Source organism: Protopterus annectens, chromosome 9.part0 (genome assembly GCF_019279795.1).
Source record: "Protopterus annectens isolate FY-2018-M chromosome 9.part0, PAN1.0, whole genome shotgun sequence".
Classification (NCBI taxonomy): Eukaryota; Metazoa; Chordata; order Ceratodontiformes; family Protopteridae; genus Protopterus; species Protopterus annectens.
The window spans coordinates 702,329,790-702,349,937 of NC_056743.1; the positions used below are offsets into that span (position 1 = coordinate 702,329,790).

Consider the following 20,148-nt stretch of genomic DNA (forward strand, 5'->3'; position numbering starts at 1 on the left):
ACACACCTGATACACTTGTAATAGGTGACTCTATCATCAGGCACACTGACGTCCCGCTCACCAGGCTGAACAAGGAAAGGGTCACGGTGAGCAGCCTGTCGGGCGCTAGGATCCGCCACATAACACAAGCACTCAAGTCACTCCAAGGCAAGTACAAATATGACTCAGTCATTGTCCATGCTGGTGTGAATGACCTGAGACGTACCTCCCTGTACTACATGAAAAGAGACATAAAGGAGCTCTCTGAGCATGTAGCCCAGGCCGGTATGACCCTGACCTTGAGTAGCATCTTACCCTCACCAAAATTGATGCCACAATATGAAGACAAGATGATCAATTTCAACAATTGGCTTAAGTACTGGTGTCATTCAAAGGGGATCCAATGCCTGTCAGCTTGGGATGATATGCTCGACAAGCCACGATGCTTCGCTAAGGACGGCTTGCATCTGTCACCCCTGGGCTTTTGGATATTGGCAAAGGCTCTTGCTACCCCCATAGTGCCTTTTTAGGCAAGGCTCAAAAGACAAACCCACCTCCATAGGTATCACAAGGGATAAGAAACTAAGAGTAATGCTACTCAACGCCAGAAGTCTAAACCTCAAGATGCATGCACTCGAAACTCTCCTTAGCATGGAGAACATCGATATCTGTGCAGTAACAGAAACCTGGTTCAGGGCTCCCGAGAGCACCCCAGCACTACCAGGTTATACCTCATACCATGCTTTTCGGCCCCAAAACTTGGACCGAACCACAAAAGGAGGGGGAGTATCGATATTCATCAAAGATACCCACACCTCCATGTTGGTGGCAAACCACGAAGCATCAGAAACTATCCATGTGCAACTAACAGTGGGTAAAACTGCCTTCCAGTTTATAGCCTGCTACAGACCACCCTCCCAAACCCAGGAACCCCACTCGGCCGTCCTGAGAACACTGGAAAATATGAAGGTCTCTCCAAACACCATTATATTGGGCGACTTCAACTACCCAAACATAGACTGGGAGCATTACTCTAGCTCCAACACCCTAGCCCAAAGGTTCTTAGAATTTATAAACTCAAATGCTATGGAACAACTTGTTACCACTCCCACAAGAGGGGAAAACATACTGGACCTGATCATCACCAACATGGGGACTCTATGCTCCAGACCAGAAGTGTATCCCTCACTGGTAAGATCAGACCATAAACTAATCTCACTGGATATTCACATCCCGACCCCACCCCCTGCCTAGAAACCCACAGTGAAAAACTTCTCTAAAGCAAATTTCACACTCCTCAAAACCGAGGTGGAATCCTTCAAAGCCCCCGGGCCTGTGGAAAATCTGCCCAGACCGCAGAATCCTTTATAAACGCATTCTATGAACACCTTCAGGAATGCATGGATCATGCGATCCCAAATAAAACCAAGACCCAATCCTAAAAAGGCAGACGTCCTGTCTGGTGGACCCCAGCCATAAACAAACTATACAATAGAAGGAGGAAGCTACTAAATGATAGAGCAAAATCCCAAAAGGGAAGGCATCACTGATCAGTATTAGCAAAAAACTACGGGCACTCATAAAATTGTCTAAGGCCAGTTTCGAGAGAAAAATTGCACAGGACACTAAGGATAATCACAAGGCTTTCTTTAGTTATGTTAGGAACCTGGGTGGTAATTCCCAGATATGCTCAGAATTAGTCAAAAATGACAAAAAATACACTGAACCCACAGACATTGCCAACATCCTAGCTGACAGGTTCAGCGCAAACTCCCCCCCCCTCCCCACCAAAAGGGCAAATATCTATCCCAGCAGAGTGTTGCCCCCCTGACATCTCAGATGCTCAGGTAAGAGCCGCCCTCTCCAAAGCAAAAGACACAGCATCAATGGGACCGGACGGTGTCCCAGGCTGCGTCCTACATGAACTCCAAGAAGAGCTAAACCCAAACATAAAACTACTGTTCAATCTCAGCCTTACTACAGGATATGTGCCCAAAGAGTGGCGTACAGCAACAGTGGTCCCACTCCATAAAGGTGGTGCCTCAACGGATCCTGGAAACTAACTCACCATAAGCCTGACTAGCTTGGTCTGCAAACTATGGAAAGGATCATCATGGACCTCATAAATAAAGATATTGGGGACCTACAGACACTGGATCCTACCCAGTTCGGCTTTGTTAAGGGCAGATCCTGCCTCTTAAACCTGGTTGATTTCTTTGAAACAGTCACCAAGGCCATTGACGAGGGGAAGGTGGTCCACACAGCCAACCTGGACCTCACAAAAGCCTTCGATACAATACCCCACTCGGGCATTATAGATAAGCTCACCAGCTTAAATATAAACCCCTATGTCACTAGATGGATTGCAAACTGGCTCAAGGACAGAACCCACATGGTTAGAATTGCTGGAGCCATGTCAGACTCCAAACCAGTTACAAGTGGTGTCCCACAAGGCTCAGTCCTGGGACTTCTCTTGTTCGGTATATATTTCTCGGAGGTACAGGCCAACACGGAATGACTGTGGCTGACCAAGTTCGCAGATGACTGCATACTGGGCCATAATCGACTCTCCAGCCGACACAAGCATCCTCCAAAAGGGCCTCATAGAAACAGACAACTGGTGCCAGAGCCATGGCCTCAAGCTAAATGCCAAAAGTGTATAGTCATCCCCTTTGGGAAAACAAAGTGCCCACAAATTACCACATAGGTGGTAATCCATTAAGTACAGAAGAAGTAATTAGGGACCTGGGGACCCAAGTTGATAGCAATCTCTCATTTGACAACCACGTGGCCAAAGTGGTTAGAAAAACATTTTATATAGCCCACCTAATCATGAAGGGATTCACATCTAGATCAGGGAGGTCATCGTGCCTCTTTACTCATCCCTCATCAGGCCCATAATTGAGTACAATGCCCTTTTGGGATGTACCTTACCAGACACCTGCAGCAACTGGAAAGACCCCAAAAGTACCTCACCAAGAGGATCAAAGGGCTCAAACAGATGCCATATGCTGCCCGGTTAAAGAAACTCCAGCTCTACTCAGTGGCATACCGCCTGTTCAGAGGCGATCTGTGCCTGACGATAAAGCCATGTCCAACCCGGAATTAATGGACATGCTGCACCTCAGAAAATCCAAATCCCATCGAGCTACGCTCGAGAGACTTGAACCTCAGCACTGAAATAAATAGGACATGCTGGAGGGACAGATTCATAACCCAGAGGCTCCCTTAACTCTGGAATAAAATCCCAGTCCAGGTTAGGCAGAGTCCCTCATTGACTCTCTTCAAGAGGAATCTTGATGAGTGGATGGGAGATCGTAGGTTTACCCCGGGTATCACTTCTGTGTCACTGTTAGACAGAGGCACAGTATACTAACCTCGAAAAAGGGCATAGCAAAATTAATTTAAAATGGGTGGTGAAAGTCAAACATATTCTGGCTAGGCTTATAAATGCCCTAGGGCAGATAGCCTAGTATGAACCTATGAACCTATGAACAGATCATATAAGCAGTCATGCATGTATTTAGTCATCCTGCCTACATCCGATCTAGTGATTCTGGAGTAAGTGTCTGTTATCACTTAGCATTAACTTAATTTTCTTAATGTACTGAAGTGGCAGAAATGAAGTGGATTGCCAAATTACAGGCTGATATAGACCCGGGTTTAAATGGGGTTGTACCTTTAAAGCCTAATGTAAAAGCTTGCAGGCTTTCTTATCAAAGTTAATTGATTTCACTGTCCTATTGGTTGTTGGTTTCTTTAAATTAGGCTGATTTCTTGAAGGAGTAGATCTGAAGAAGCACTGATTGTGTGAAAGTGTTAATCTTTTCTTTTAGGCCTCATTTGCATGTTTATTTATTCGTTAGATTAAAGTACATGTCTTTAGCTGTATTGGTCACCTTGATTTTTATTTGGTTTGTTGACCAGGTGAGTGAACTGGTCCAAAGACCCTTTTCAGCCATGACATGGGCCCATTAGTGCAGAATACAAACTTACAGTTGTTAATGACAGTTTTCAATTTATACAGGAGTTCATTTGTTAGTATCACTTTTGATTTCCGTTTCATTAGATAGCTTATACAATTACAAAAGCCAGTAATAGGTTTCCCTTGCATCACAGAAAGAATCATTTAATACAATATAGATTATTCTATTCTTTAAACAAGGATTTATGAAGTAGCATAGTAAGTTATAATCAGACAAGTGCAACTTGATGGTCAAGAACTGCTATTAGGCTATGAGTATCAGTTATAGCCCACGGGCATTATTTCAGTAAGTACAGGCCTTAAGTTGCTATATTAGCAGTCACATAATTACAGCATTACCTTTTAAACACATATTTATACAATCATTGAGGAGGATAATGACCATTGTGTCTGAAGCATTTACAAGCTCTTTCACTTTGCAGTTGGTCTGCTAGAGATGATTTGCACCCTTGGAGGGTGTCCTTGCCTTTTATTTCAGGAGTTAGACAGTTCCATAGAGCAGTCACCAATCTGGAGAATGCATGCTCTCCGGTAGTTGTTTTCAAAGGCGGTCTGTTTAGTGAGATAACATTTTGTTGATTGCCTCTCATAGGGTATGTTTGTTGTCTTAAAGTAAGTTTCCTCTTCAGTGGGAGGCAGTAACCTTCCTTTAAGACTTTGAATATCAATGTGTCCAGTAGTCATCAAGATCCTTCTGCATTCTTTATTGCTAGCTGGTTTACTTTCTTTAGAAGTTCACAGTGGTGGGTGCGTGATCGACTAGTATTGTAAATCTGCAGATTTTGTTATCAGCAACTTGTACTCGATAGGTATTATACGCAGAATGAGAGACCAGTGATTGTAGACCATGTTGAGGTTTGAGGAGAAAAACATTACTGGCAAGTGAGATACGGGCTACAGGTAAGAAGGGATGAGATAGTTTATAGCAGAACTTCAGTTGTGCTAGAACTTTATTAACTATATTGTCTGTATGAAGTCTTATGCTTACAAGATGAAAACGCATTGTGGTTGGAGTGTTAATGTGTAGTTGTATTTGAAATAAAGGAGTTTGCAGGATTTGTTTGCCCTTCTTTTATGTGCCTTTCTTCTTGGTTTTGTCTGTATGAATGTTAAATGTTATGGAAGGGTTTAGAATAAGGTCTATGAATTTGCATTCTGTTACAGTGGAAATAGTATTGTGTAGTTATCTTTTTATTATGCATAGAGGTAATTGTTTCACTTTGTAAGGGGTGGAGAAGAGTATAACATTGGTCTTTGCGTAGTTAATGAGCAGATAGTTTCTCTCAGCCCCGATACAGAAAGAAAAGAAAGATTGCTGGAGCTGGTAATATAGGATTGAGGCGGAATTGTGTGACTCTAGTAGAAGTATGTCATCCACATATAATGTTACATTAACTGTGGTGAGCTAATCTGTTAGGTCATTAATAAATAAGGAGAAAATTAAGGGCCCTACAACTGAGCCCTGTGGGACTCCCGTGGTGAGTACACCTTCTGAGGAAAGCTGAATTTTGAAAAAGATTTGAAAAGTTCTGTTTTCTAGACAGTTTTGTAAGCACTTTAAGGTGGGAGTTCCAAATTAAAATGTTTGCAGTTTGCTTATGAGTATACTACGATTCACAGTTTCAAATGCAACAGTCATATCAAAAATATGGCAACTGTAATGAGGCCATTGTTGATATTACTATAGATTGTTTCTGTTGCAGACAGAAGAGATATAATAGTACTGAAAGCAGTTCTAAAGCCCCGTTGTTTACTAAGTGACGTCCGTAATCATTTATATGTGCAATCATTTGCTTGTATAGTATTTTCTCAAATATCTTGTTATAGATTGTTTGCAATATTGTAGAGCTCTCTCTCTCTCACAGCACTCAGTCATAATCCATCTGGGCAAGGGTACTAATCCTGCCCCCAGCCTCTCTTGTCTAACCAAGGATATGGATTTAATGGCAAGCTAGCAAATGTCCTTTTTCTATGAATCTCAGGGACTGTTTTCTGTTTTACAGCATAGCTTCAAGCTTGGACATGGACTGAGCCATCTCAAGCTAATTAATAAAATAGTTTGCAGAGTGGACTCCAAGCATACATCTCAACCTCTTGGTACAACATTTCTAGTCAAAGCCAAAAATAATGGGAAGACAAAGGCCAAAATCAGGGACAGAGTTTAAATATTGCTCTTACAAAGAAATAAGAAAGAATAACAGGTGTTGCATTAATATGCATTTTCTAAAGGATATTAAGTCTGAAACTTACATGACTGTCATTACTTGGTTCACAGGTTCATAGATTAGTACTAGGCTAATTGTTCTTGTGAGCCATTTTAAACTTAGCCAGTTATTCCATGTGAGAATCTGTCTGTAAGGTATACACCTTAGCATTTATTCCAAGCACCCCTGGTAACTGCAATCCTCTGTGATTTGCCAGAAAACCACAAATTGTACAAGAACAGACTAATATATATATATTCTGCACCTTTTTTGACTATATAACAGAAGTTCTTGATCTGGATTTGTCTACTGGTGGAACTTTTTTTGACTTATCCAAGGCTTTTGATAGCCTACCACATGTGGTTATTAAGAAGTGTTTAAATGATTACAAAATAAACAGTTACATTACAAGGTGGATTGGAAATGGGTTAGTGGGAAGAAAATGGCACTAACATTCAGAATGTTTGTTCATTATTAGGATGTAAAGGCTGGCATTCCTTGGGGATCTGTGTTAGGCCCTGCCTTGTTCAATCTGGTGTTATCAAAATTTCCTAAAAACAAAAAATAATGTGTATCAAAGTACGCTGATGATTGTAAATCTGGATTTATATGACAAAAATCTTCTGATGTAGATGAACTAAATAAATGCCTAAACTTAGTTATTGACTGGGCAAAGGACATGGGATTAACATTTAGTATAGACAAATGCAAAGTTAAGGATTTTTCAAATAAAATTATTAAACAACTGGCGTACTTGATGTCTTCTCAACAGGAGGAAGTCAAGGAATATAAAGACTTAGGAATTCTAATCACATCAAATGTTTCTTTTAAAACTCATTCTGTGTTCATAGTAGCCAGAACTACTAAAAATATGGGCTATTTAAGCAATAACCGATGACGTGGTGTGGTATATTGAAGATTTGCTCATGGGTGGCATGGTTTAATCACAAGGGTGAAGCCCTAGTGATTAAATAAAGCCAACTGTGGGTAAATTTCAATATACCACAACCATGGAGTCAGTTATTGCTATTATACAATGACATTATTTAAGAAAAAAATACTTACTTTTCTTAAATAATGTCTTTGTATAACGGCGCATTACTGTTCTTCCGTGGCTGGTGGTATACTGCTTCCTTGTGTTGATGTACTGCGCATGTGTATGGGACTTGCGTTCCCATGCATACCCAGTACATCAATGCTTTGAAACGGATGCAATGGAGAAAAGGAAGTCTCAGTTGTTCCGTTTTCTTTTCTTTTTTTTTTTAATAAAAAAAAAAACTTTAGGGCAGTTTAGGGGTAGGAGAGAGAGAGCATGGAAGAAATACAAGGGATATCAGGTATGTGTGTTTAATTTTAAATAATGTACAGGATTCTCCTGGTATTTTGCCCAAGGTGCCTCTCTGGTATGTCTGGAGTCGGGTCTAAAGATTTTATTTTTATTTTTATTTTTTAAGAAATAAAAATAAAATTTAAACAATATACAAACGGAAAGAAGTCCGGGTGACCGGACCTTTTTCCGTTGGTATACTGTGGGATTTACAACAGGCACACTGGTTGGGCTGGCCAATCAGCATGCACATTTGCGAATATTAATGGAGAGTCATTGTATAACTGTTAATAACTATCAACAAGGGATGAAAGTGCATTAACACTAGTATTCCAAATTTATATTACACCTCTCTTGGAATATAATAATTCCTTCTGTACCTATATAAGAGGACAGCTGAAAAGGCTGGAGGGAGTTCAGAGGAAATTTATAAGAAAAATGTTGAAGAACATGGGATATGGATCACAATGTCAGACATTAAAATCATTTAGTGTCTGTTATAGCTATAGTAGACCTAAATTAATCTTAGCATGCAAAACGTTTTATGATGCAGTTCTGCAAATTATGTTCACTTTACAGATTAATACCCAGGTTAAAATGCATAACCATAACATAATGCAGTTTATAATGAAAATGGGCATACATTTCCAGGAATCAGCATTTCTTGATGTTCGACAGCCTAAAATGCTGTCTTTGTACTTAGAACTTAGGAACCAAAACAAAGGCAAACATGTAGACATTATGCAATATTCAGGACAATTGAGAGGTATGACTGAGTAGTGACGGCTACCTTGAAAACATCCAATACAGCCAACCACGACAGGATACTCCTAACACTGAAATCCCTTAATGTTGACAATAAGGACACTGACTAACTCTGTTGGGAGTTACCTAATGTAGTTCTGTAGTTAGCACAATCAGCTAAAGTTATGTTTGTATGTTTGGGCACAGCAAGACTGAATTCTGAGACCACTGATGATTATCTTTTTTATGATCACCATGTCCGGAGCTGTCACAGTGCTTAGATAAAATGATAAATTAATTATGACATTGTGCTGGGACTCAATACTTCATTAAGGTACTCTGCATTCAAACACAGCTGTATAAAGACAACAAGAGATGCGGCTTTGTAATAATCAGCTGTTTCTCAACACTGCCAAAACCAAAGTCATATTAACTGGATTCAAAAAAAGAGAAACATAATAACACATGCGCAAAGATAGAAAACTTAATCTAGGGCACTGGATGAAATCCTATAAACTTGTAAGTACCTCAGTGTATACCTGGATCATCATTTGACCTTTGATGACCATGTCTGTATCATTTTAACAAAAACAGGAAACTCAGTTACCTAAATGACATAAAAGACTGCTTCATGCCCCTCACTCACTTCAATGGCTAGTGAATTGTGAAGTGCTTTTAAACTCCATGCGTCAATTGAAGTTGACAGAGCAGAGAGTAATTTATCATAGGCTTAACATACAAGCAAACAGTTCCAATAGGAAAGCCTACTTATACAAGTCTCCGTCTTTGCTCAACAGGCCAACACTTAGCACTGGCCCATAGGCACAGCTCAGAGCTTCTGCATAACCCCCACAGACATAATAACATAATATGAGCCTTCATGAGAGCTCAGAACGTCCGACAACCTTAGGATGTCAACTTCTAGAACATGCAACATAGCCAAATATCAGGACTTCAGTGCTGCAGTGTCAATATTTGCAAACTCTTTTTCCCCATCAGTAGGGAAATTACTTCTTAGTCTGCATACTGTGGACTTTATTTAGTGTTTGTGAACAGCTGCCAACTAGTCCGAGTTCTCTAGCACCACTGTTCTGAGCTTGGCTATTCAGTTGAAGCAGATGAAGCAAATGTAACCTAATCTAGCTATAAACTACACATAATGTTGCTTTTATATGGTTACATGCAAAGAGCAGCTTAACTGTAAATTCTCTATGTTACTGCACATACAGATCTGCATGATGTCTCCGTGCCCTCTGTTAAAAGGTCATTGATTCAGTGGCGTCTATCCATTAAAGTAATTCAATAAATAAAAAATCTGAAATACTCGGAATCAGAATTTCCCTTGAATACTATCTCGCAATTTAGAAGCTGATTTTATCTTGTTTGCGTACATTAAAAAATTAAAACTGTATAGCTGGACAGAGATGGTGCTCATGGTGTAAGTTTTAAGGTCAGAAGAAACATATGCCTAGTATTTAAGGCGTCATACTAAGTAACAAGCCGCTCCCCAGGCTTTCTCCAGTTAGCTTAGGTTCTGATGCATTATGAAACTAGAGACTCGAATGAACATTTAAAACAATGCAACTGTTTTCAGCCGAGATTTTAGGAAACACTTTAAATAAATATTGCAATAGGACTGAACATACTTTACACATGCATTCTTAAGCCGTGCCAAGTGCTGCTGGAATTTTACTCTAGAACATGATTTCCAAAAAAAAATGGTTAATAGCGTGCACACAGTCTCCTCAAGTGTTAATACAGAGGTACTCTATCGTAAAAATAATCTTTCTGAGCTGCTGAACTGAAATAAGCTCATGCAACTTCAGAGCTGCTTGAGAATTAGCCATCTGCACTTTTTTAGCAACTGTCCAACTTCCCATTCGTACTTATCTCTTTATGCATACTTAAAACATTTTAAGCCTGGTTTCCAGCTATAAATCTCATTTTCTAATAAGAAAAGACATGAGAATGTAAACGTCTTCAAACTTTTTTTATCCCATAGTATATGGAGGCAAGAGTATACTAACAACTTCTACTTACTTATACATCTTTATTTTGTGCTGTTCACATTCCTGGAACGTTATGTTACGTATTTAATCTGCACTAGCTCCTATCAGACCATTGAAAAGGAAAAACAAAATAGAACACAAAGTGCTGCAGCCCAGATCAGCCCTGTGCCTGGACACATGACTATCAGTGTGCAGAATGAAGGAGAAAGCCCTGATTACATCTCACCTGTCCCAAAACAGCACAGCAGAAAGAATGCTTTGGCAGTCGACTGTTGATTCCATACTGGCAGAATCATTCTCATCAGCAATAGACGATCTGACAATAAAATGGGCACTTCTGCTGGATCGGATTACTATTTAGTTAACAGTCTCTTTTCTTCTTGCGCGGTGACTTGTCATGTGCTGTTGTAACCACAGCTTATACTTCCCACCATTGAACAGCATTACCAAGTGTATTTGCATTGTTTTCAGGAAGTCTGTGGACCACCCAATCAAATCTCTGGCTAATACAGTATCATCAGCAGCTGGGCAGAACATGGAAGGTTATACCTCTCAACTTCTTATTGCAAAAATTCTAGACAAAGCCAAAACTAATGAAAGGACAAAGCCCTAAAATCAGGGACAGATTTTCAATATTGCCTTTATAAAGAAATTAGATAGAGTATACTGTCTGTGGCATTTTACTGTACTTTTTGAGTAAGTCACCATAGCATTAGACCTGTTCATACCTCGCAACCTCTTAGAGCAAGAAATCTGGACAAAGCCATAAATAATGGGGGGGACAAAGGCCCAAAAACAGGGACAATTTTTAAATACTGCTCTTACAAACATAGAAAGTAGATAGAATAACAGGTTTTGCATTAGCATGAATTTTCTAAAGCATATTAAGTCTGAAACTCAAATGTCTGTCATTATATTCTGAATTAAATCTTCAATAATTTGTCAGTGATTTGTTAGAAAACCACAATTTTATGAAAAATGGACCAAAATATGAGGCAAAAATCTGGACATTCTGTGAAAATATGTACAGTTGAGAGGTATGCATGATTTAGGACAGTTATTTATTACGTTGTCACAGTAAAACACATTAACTGGAATTTTTTTAATTTTGTAAAGTTTTTTCATCAATGAAGAAAGGCCATTAGCTATGTTTCTGCTCCCTTAAGCTTGCCTTTCCCACAACTTACCTGTTGAAGACACCCAAGATCTTGCCACATATTTGCACTGCAGAGGTTTTGTACTCCCCCAGACACAACACTGCTACCCACACAAGTTAAACAGGCAAAATATCTAGACCTGGTCAAGAAAGCACTTGCATGTACTTAAAAGATCAACCCAAAAAAGAAAAAGGTAGACATTATTCTCAAAAAATGCTGCTGCATATATTAGGATACTTGAAAACTCTTGGCATCCAGTGAGCTAAAATCATTTTTTAAAGATTGTTATGTACTGTTTTGCTTTGAGAGCTGAGTGTGTGTGTGTGTGTGTGTGTGTGTGTGTGTGTGTGTGTGTGTGTGTGTGTGTGTGTGTGTGTGTGTGTGTGTGTGATCTGTGTGTCTGCTTCTGTGTGTCAGGATGGAATGGTGGAAGATTTTCCTTAAGTACGTAACTGGGTGAGTTTATTTTCTTTGTTTAGCAGTATAGCTGGGGTTTTATTTTTGGTAGCTATAACCACAGGGATTTCTATTGCTTTACTCTCATTTTGAGGCTTAACATTTTCGTCATGGCTAATGCTTGTTTTACCATATGATGAGCATGTATGAGTGAATGAAAAATTGCCATTCAATTTGAAAAATGTAAATGGCTGTCCATTGTATAATATGCATTTTGTAAAAATTGATTGCTGAATTAAAAGGTGCTGATTTTGAATTATGAATATTAACATTATGCAATGTGCCTATATCTTAGCTTTTCTTTACAGTGTTACCACAAGTTGTAGCTAATAACGAAAACTACATAAAATGGATCTACTGACTGTTATGAATATTCAGACATCTTATAATGTATACCAATCAAAATATAATTCATTGTTGCATATAACTGCAAACTACTGGACTGCAGATATTGCACATACTGCAATATTAAAACTGCAAATTTGCTTGTTATAAATCTACTCTGTCATTGCTAAATTGACATTCATGTCAGGGTGCCTGCTACTGTAAACGTATAATGGTGTCATATAATTATTTTTCCATACTATTGCCATATAATATATATATAGGTCTGAGTACACTGATATTTCTCAGCTTTGTATAAATATATACTCATAGACTTCATAGAGTTTACAAAGCAGAGTGAATTAATAGACCATATTCACCTTGCCAATACCCATGCACTTAGGGCACATCCTGCCTCCAGGAGAGCAAAACAAGTCAAAAAAGGAATGAATTTATAGGTTCATACATTCATAGGTGTGTACTAGGCTAATGGCCCTGGGGCCTTTACAAGCCTAGCCATAGGATTACCCTGGCATAGTGCTACCCAACCTTAATTCCCAGTACCCTTGTCGAGTACAGCCACTGGAGTTTTCCACAGGATGACTTTTCTGTTTCCCATCCACTCATCAAGATTTCTCTTGAAGAGGGTCAGCGAGGTGCTCTGCTTGACATGTATGCGAAGTCTGTTCCATAGCATAGGCAGTCTCTGGGTTATGAACCAGTCCCTCCAGCATGTTCTGTTAATTGTGGTAATGAGGTTGAGGTCTCTGGAGCGTGTGGTGCAGAGAGACTGGGATTTCTTTAGATGTAGCATTTCTAACAGAGCTGAGTCAGACATTGCTCTGTAAGCCAAGCAGAGATCACCTCTAATTAGGCAATATGAGACAGAGAATAGTTGGAGTTTTTTGAATCTGTCCATATAGGACAAGTGTTTAAGGCCTACTATCCTCTTTGTGAGGTACTTTAGCGGCCTCTCCAGTTGTTGCAGGTGTCTAGTGAGTTACATGCTAAATGGGGCATTGTACTCGATGGTTGACCTAATGAGGGAAGAGTAGAGGGACACAATGACCTCTTTCTTCCTGGATGCAAAATCTTTAGTAATGAGACACATAGAAGGACTTTCTGACCACAGTGGCAATGTGGTGATCAAAAGGGAGGTTGCTGTCAACCTGTGTTCCCAGATCTCTTATCATGCCTTCTGTGTTCAATGGACTACCATCAATGTGATAATTCATGGGAACCGAGTTTTTCCCAAAGGGGGTGATGACACATTTTTTGGCACTGAGATTAAGGCCATGGTTCTGACACCAGTCATGTTCACAGTGAGGCCATTCTGTAGGATGTCAACATCACTTGGGGCGTTAATAATAGCTCCCAACTTCCAATTGTCTGCGAACTTTGTCAACCAGAGTCCCTTCATGTTGGCCTGGACTTCAGAGAAACAGATACCAAACAGGAGAGGACCCAGGACCGAACCATGTGGGACTCCACTCGTGACTAATTGGCAGTCTGACTTGGAGTCATCTACTTTCACACTGTGGGTTCTATCTGTGAGCCAGTTTGCAGCCCACCTAGTGATACAGGGGCTGATGCCAAGCTTAATAAGTTTTTCTATGATTCCTGAGTGGGGAATGCCCAGATCAAGGTAGGCTGTACGAACCACCTTGTCTTCATCCACAGCTCTGGTGACTGACTCATAGAAGTCGACCAAGTTGAGCAGGCATGATCTACCCTTCACAGAACCAAACTGTGTAGGATCTAGAGTTTGGAGATTCCCTATATCCTTGTTTATTAGGTCCATGATGATGATGCGTTCCATTGCTTTGCATATCAGACTTGTCAGGCTAATGAGGCGATAGTTCCCAGGGTTTGTAGTCACTCCTCCTTTGTGGAGAGGGATGACTGTAGCAGTGTGCCATTTGGCAGGGACAAAGCCTGAGGTGAGGCTGTGATTGAACAGGGCACACAGGTGAAGTGCCAGTTCACTCTGTAGTTCCTGTAGAACACAACCAGGGATATTGTCAGGTCCCATAGAAGCTGTATTATTGGCCTTGGTTCAGCAGTAATACTGGGTACCTGGCAATCTACTGGTATTGTGATTGGTCCTGGGTGGGGGGGTAAATTTGGCACTGAATTTGTCAGCCAGTATACTGGCAATATCTGTCGGTATAAGAGGTACTATTGTGCAGTAGCTCAGATCAAATCTGGGTATTGCCATGGAGATTCTTTACATAACTATAGAAGGCCTTGTGGTTCTCTTTACTATCTGCTGCAATTCTGTTTTCATACCTAGATTTAGAGGATTTGATGAGGGATCTCAACTTTTTGTTGAGGCAGATAATTCTAGTCTGGGGACTTTACCTTATTCCATATCAGTTTCCTCCTTCTGTTGTAGAGTTTGTTTATGGCAGGGGACCACCAGATTGGCTTCCTTTTTTGGAGGAGAGTGTCTTGGTTCTATTGGGTATGGTGAGATCCATGCATTTGTGTACGTGTTCGTTGGTGTATGATTCTGCAGTCACACAACTATTCTCCATTTGCATGGGTGCCGTGAAGTTAGCCACCTCTGTTTTTAGGATCCCAAAGTTAGCTTTGGAGATGTTTTTCATAGTGGTTACCTTTGCTTGGTGGGTGGGAGGAATGCGGATTTCCAAGGTGGTTTGTGGTCAGATCTAACAAGGGAGGAGCTGACTATTGGTGTAGAGCAACAGTCGCCCATGTTAGTAAAGACCAGGTCAAGGATGTTGCTACCTCTAGTGGGGGTAAGAACGAGCTGGTCCAGGTCATTGGAATTAACGAACTCCAGGAAATGTTGGGCAAGTGTATTAGTTCATGAGTAGTTTACCCAGTTAATGGAGAGGTAGTTGAAGTTGCCTAGTACAAGAGTGTTAGATTGGACCCTAATATTCTCCAGAGTGCTTAGGAACATGGAGTGCGAGTCTTGGTACATGGTTATGGACCTATAGCAGGCTTTGACCTGAATTGCTGTCTTACCCATTGTTAGCTGCACTTGAAGTATCTTTGATGCGTTATGTTGGGCTACCAGTCTGGAGGTGTGCGCATCCTTTATGAATATGGAAACACCACCACTTTTGGAGCTTCGGTCCAAATTCTGGGGCCGAAAGATGTGGAATGAGTTATTGCCTGGTAGTGCATGGTTGCTTTCTGCTGCCTAGAACCAGGTCTCTGTTACAGCACAAATGTCGATGTTGTCCATTTTAAGGAGTGTCTCGAGCGAGTGCATTTTGAGATTTAGACTTCTAGCGTTGAGCAGCATGACCCGCAGATTGCATCTGTTTGTAGCTGTTATGGTAGTAATTTGGTCTTTGGAACACCACCTAAAAAGGCACTATAGGGGTGGCAAGAGCCTTGGCTAGCATCTGGAAGCCCAGGAGTGACAGATGCAGGCCATCTCTGGCAAAGCATTGAGGTCTGTCAATCACATCATCCCAGGCATACAGATTCTGGATCCCCTTAGAGTGACACCAGAAACTTAGTCAATTGTTGAAATCAATAATTTTCTGCTTGTACTGTAGTATAATTCTGGGTGATGGTAGGATACTGCTCAGGGCTAGGGTCATACCTGCCTGGGCTACATAATCCAAGAGCTCCTCCATGTCTCTTTTCATGTAGTCCAAGGAGGTAAATCTCAGGTCATTCACACCCACATGTACAATGACAGAGTCATATTTGTACCTGTTGTTGAGCGACTTGAGTGCATGCATTATGTGTCAGATCCTGGCACCTGATAGGCAGCTGACTGTTACTTTCTCCTTATTCAACCTAGTGAGTGGGACATCAGTGTGCCTCACTATCGAGTCCACTATGACTAGTATGCTGGACATGCTGTTTTGCCTTAGGGGCTTTGGTTGAGTGGCACACTGTTTAGGAAAGTTATATGTCTCGTGATTAGTGCTGTGTTGAGGTGGTTGGGTGCATTTCTGCCTTGGAGGTCTCTGCTGCTTGGGTAGATTTTTATTGAGAGCCTCCGCACAGGTGGATGTGTGGTTTGTGTTTTTATATGAAGGCAGTGCTGATGTGGGTTCCAGAGGGCTATGTGTTCCATGTGGTGTGGTGCAAGTGTTGACCTTCTCCTCTTGACCAGCTATTCTGGTCTTGGCTGGAGAGTGCGTGGCTTCCAATTTGGATATATAAGTGCATCTCTCGCAAGTCTGAATGTTGAAAGGTAAGAGGAGACGGTTGTCGGTGTACATGAGGCAGTTGCTACATTGCCTCAGAATACCCATGTTTATCAGGTTAATAGGAGAAAGTACAGGGAACTGATCTTGAGACATGCCTGGAGGGTTGGGCATTGATAATAAGTACTAGATCTGTTTCCTTGTAGAACGTTTAGTGCTGCTAGCACTTGTGTGCTACAATAATTGCTAGAAGAAGTCTGGTAAAGTGCTAGATTAATAAGCTAGTATAAATGCAGGAGAGGAGAGAACTAGTAGATCTAAGGAAAAAATTGAAGAGCAGACTCTGGCACCGCTCAGAAGCTTACAAACAGTCCTAGATACAGCAAATCTGTATCTGGACTAGACTAGTTACAGGAAAGGCAGGAAACAAGAGCGAATGTGGGCTTTTAAACCAGAAACTTGAGAGAGATGGAAAAACTGTCCAAACAGCCAATAAACTACAATTTATGGGCCAGAAACCACTCATCTTGTGGTAGATAGGCTTCTTAGTGCTTACCACTCCCACTGATATGCTAGAAGGCTTCCCTCCAACACAGAAAGGCTTCGGGGGCTCAGAAGCTTACAGTCTTGGATACAGCAAATCTGTATCTGGACTAGACTAGTTACAGGAAAGGGGGAAACAAGCGCAAACATGGGCTTTTAAGCCCGAAAGTTGAAAGAGATGGAAGAAACTGCCCAAAAGGCCAAAAAAACACAAATCTGGGCCAGAACCCACTCCTCTTGTGGTAGATAAGCTACCTAGTGCTTACCACTCCCACTGATAAGCTCATCCAATGGTTAAAAGCAAGGGTATCACTCTGTTTTCTTTGTGGTAAAGATTAGTCTAGAGATGGGGAAAGTGCTGAGTAATAAATTTGTCCCTCAAAAATGTCTTATTTATTTGAGAGGTTCAATTTTTTAGTCTGAGTGTTTGTGGAGCCATTTGTTTTATGAAGGTGTAACAGATCAAGGAGGGTTGAGTCATCAACAACATATAATGCTAAACATAAACCACCATGCAGGACCCTGTAAGTGACAGATGGCAGGGAAAGAACTTCAAGCAAGTCTTGGTAGTGAGGGATTTTAATCCAGTGATTCGTTTAATTAGGGACTTCTAGGGTTGTTATAGCTGCATGGTTTGCTAAGATGGAAACTAAAAGGGGCATTTTATTCCACAGTTGGTATGAACAGGACAGAGTATTGATGGATAGTAACTTCCTTTCATCTTTGATGAGATAACTTTTGTTATTAACTGGGACAGACAAAAGGATTTCCTGAATCCTGCTTCTGAATGGTAGTGAAAAGATAGAGAATTGTCTGCGAATGTGCCAAGGTATCTAATGGCCATGCCTGCTGCTGAGATTTGTTTACAAAGGTGACAGTGCCACACTTCTTTGGATTTAACTTACACCAGTTTCTAAAATATCACTGATCAGTATGGTTTAGCCATTGCTGTAGTAATATGGTATCGGATGATGAGTGAGCAACAATACCCAACTTGTAGTCGTCACAAAATTTAGTTAACCATATGTCTGGGTTAGTGGCATAGAGATACAAGAAGTAAATGCCAAACAGAAGGGGTCCCAGATTTTGCTTCCTGAGGTGGTTCCTGCTGATTTAACCACATGCACTCAGTTTGCTATCCATTTTACAACATGGGGTCTACATTTAGGCATTTAAGCTAGTTTGCAATTGCAACATGGGAAAAGTATCAAAAGTCTTGGCCAGAAGAAGGTACGCAGTAGGAATTACATGGCCACTATGTGCATTCTCAGTGACTTTCTTTAAAAAGTTGAATAAATTAAGTAAACTTGATTTTAGTTTCACAAAACTGTATTGTTGTGGGTCTACAGTACCATGATTTTTGAATATATACTGGAGCTTATGTAATTATATATATGTGTGTGTGTGTTCCATGACTTTGCAAATTGTGCTTGTTAGGCTGATGAGTCTATAGTCTGCAATATCTGAGGTCAGGTCCCCTTTATAGAAGGGCATATTGAGGGCCATTTTCCATACCTCAGGAAAGCTGACCAATTTTAGGAGGGGTTCAGAGAAGGCATATTTGGCACTGTTGATTAAGCAACCATGTACATTATCAGCACCCACAGTGGTGACATTTTTAGCTTTAGTGCAGTTAGGGCATATTCCACAGTAAATCCTGAAGGGAAGAATGGACTTAGAAATTAATGGAATGTCAAGGTCTGTATCTGATGTAAAGTTAGCACTAATTTCCTCTGCAAGTATTTTCGCAACATATTTAGGGTCAGAGTAGGTAATATCATTAGGAATTAATTCAGAGCTTTTCTGACTATTATTTCTTAAATATCTGATGTCATTAAAGAAGGATTTATGATTATCCTTGACTCTGGATGCTGATTTCTATTTGTGCTCTGCTTTGATTTTCCTTATATTAACTTTCAGATTTTTTCTGATCATTTTGATAGAGTTTTTACTGTGTGTAGATTTTTATTTATCATAGGCTTCAATTATTTTTATAGAGCTTATTAATGCTGGCATTCGAACAGGATGGTTTATTTTTACATTCCCCAATATGTTTGCTTCTGATTGAGCCTGTTGACCAATAGGTATCCTAATATGTTATCAGGACCCATAGAAATAGCGCTCTTGGTCTTGGCTATTACTTTGGGTAATTGTTCCTGGGAGATTAGGGAATGTGGTGTCATTTGCTGTTTACTCTACACAGTTCTGAGCATTATTTTTGCACTATTTTTGAGGTTTCTAAAATAGCTAAAGAAGGTATGTGATTATCTTTTGCCTCAGTGGGTATTGTTACCTCATACCTAGCTTTGATGGATTTGATCAGGGAACAGAGTTTCCTGATAAGTTTGACAGGAGTATTTTTGGCATTTGGAGGGTTACATTTATTTTTGTCATTTATTTTTACATGCAATGAGTTTTTTTTTTCCTTTTATTGTACAGCCTCTTTATATTTGGGGTCCACCACAAGGGTTTATTTTTAAATTTGGTATTATATTTATTTCAGATGGGGGCAGATGCTTCTATGCCATTATTTACACATGCTTAAAATTTGCTGGTGAAGGATTTTGCATTTATACAAGGATCATCAGGGTGGAAAAGAATACTGAATTTTGCCAGCATGTCACTCAGTTTTAGTAAAATAGCTTTAGCATAATGTCTGAATTATTGGAGGATACTTCCGGCATAAGCCTTATGGTTACTATGACTGATTTATGGTCTGATTTAACTAGGGAGGATTTTACAACCAGTAGGGAACAGAGCTATCCCATATTAGTGAGAACCATATCCAGGATTTTGTCTCCCCTAGTAGGGGTGCAGACTAGCTGGTACAAAGAGTTTTTGTCTATGAAGTCCAGTAATCTCTGAGCATACATGTTTGGGGATATAAACTTTTCCTAGTCAACGAAGGGGTAACTGAAGTCCCTTAGGAGAATGGTGTGTGGCTGAATACTTAGGGCATCCAAACTAGTCAGGTAGGAGGCCAAGGAGGAACAGAAGGGTTCCTATTGTTAGCTATGATGTGAGAATGAGGTTTGGTAATGATAAGCTGAACATGGAGAGCTTCCAGGTCTTTATCCTGCTTAACAAATTTGATGGTAAAATTTTGCTTTACAAATATAGACACCAAGCTGCCTGTAGTACATTCATTTAGTGCAGTGGGTCAGATTGCATAATAGGGGTTGAATCCCTGGACAGATGGGGTTTTTTCAATATTCTTGAACCACATCTCCATGGTATGCATATATCAGTGCATTCTAGGATCAGGAATGCATGTAGGGAAT

At 40.4% G+C, this 20,148-nt stretch overlaps 1 protein-coding gene across 1 annotated transcript in view; it reads right to left on the reverse strand.

Annotated features, from left to right (window-relative positions):
* Positions 1-10,709, reverse strand: part of LOC122811469 (class II histocompatibility antigen, M beta 1 chain-like) — a 164,575-nt gene extending 153,866 nt beyond the window's left edge. The window contains exon 1 of the mRNA XM_044083323.1: positions 10,475-10,709. Coding sequence (XP_043939258.1) covers positions 10,475-10,550 — 76 coding nt within the window. The 5' untranslated portion in view covers positions 10,551-10,709. The remainder of the gene's footprint in view (positions 1-10,474) is intronic.
* Between the last annotated feature and the right edge of the window lie 9,439 nt (positions 10,710-20,148).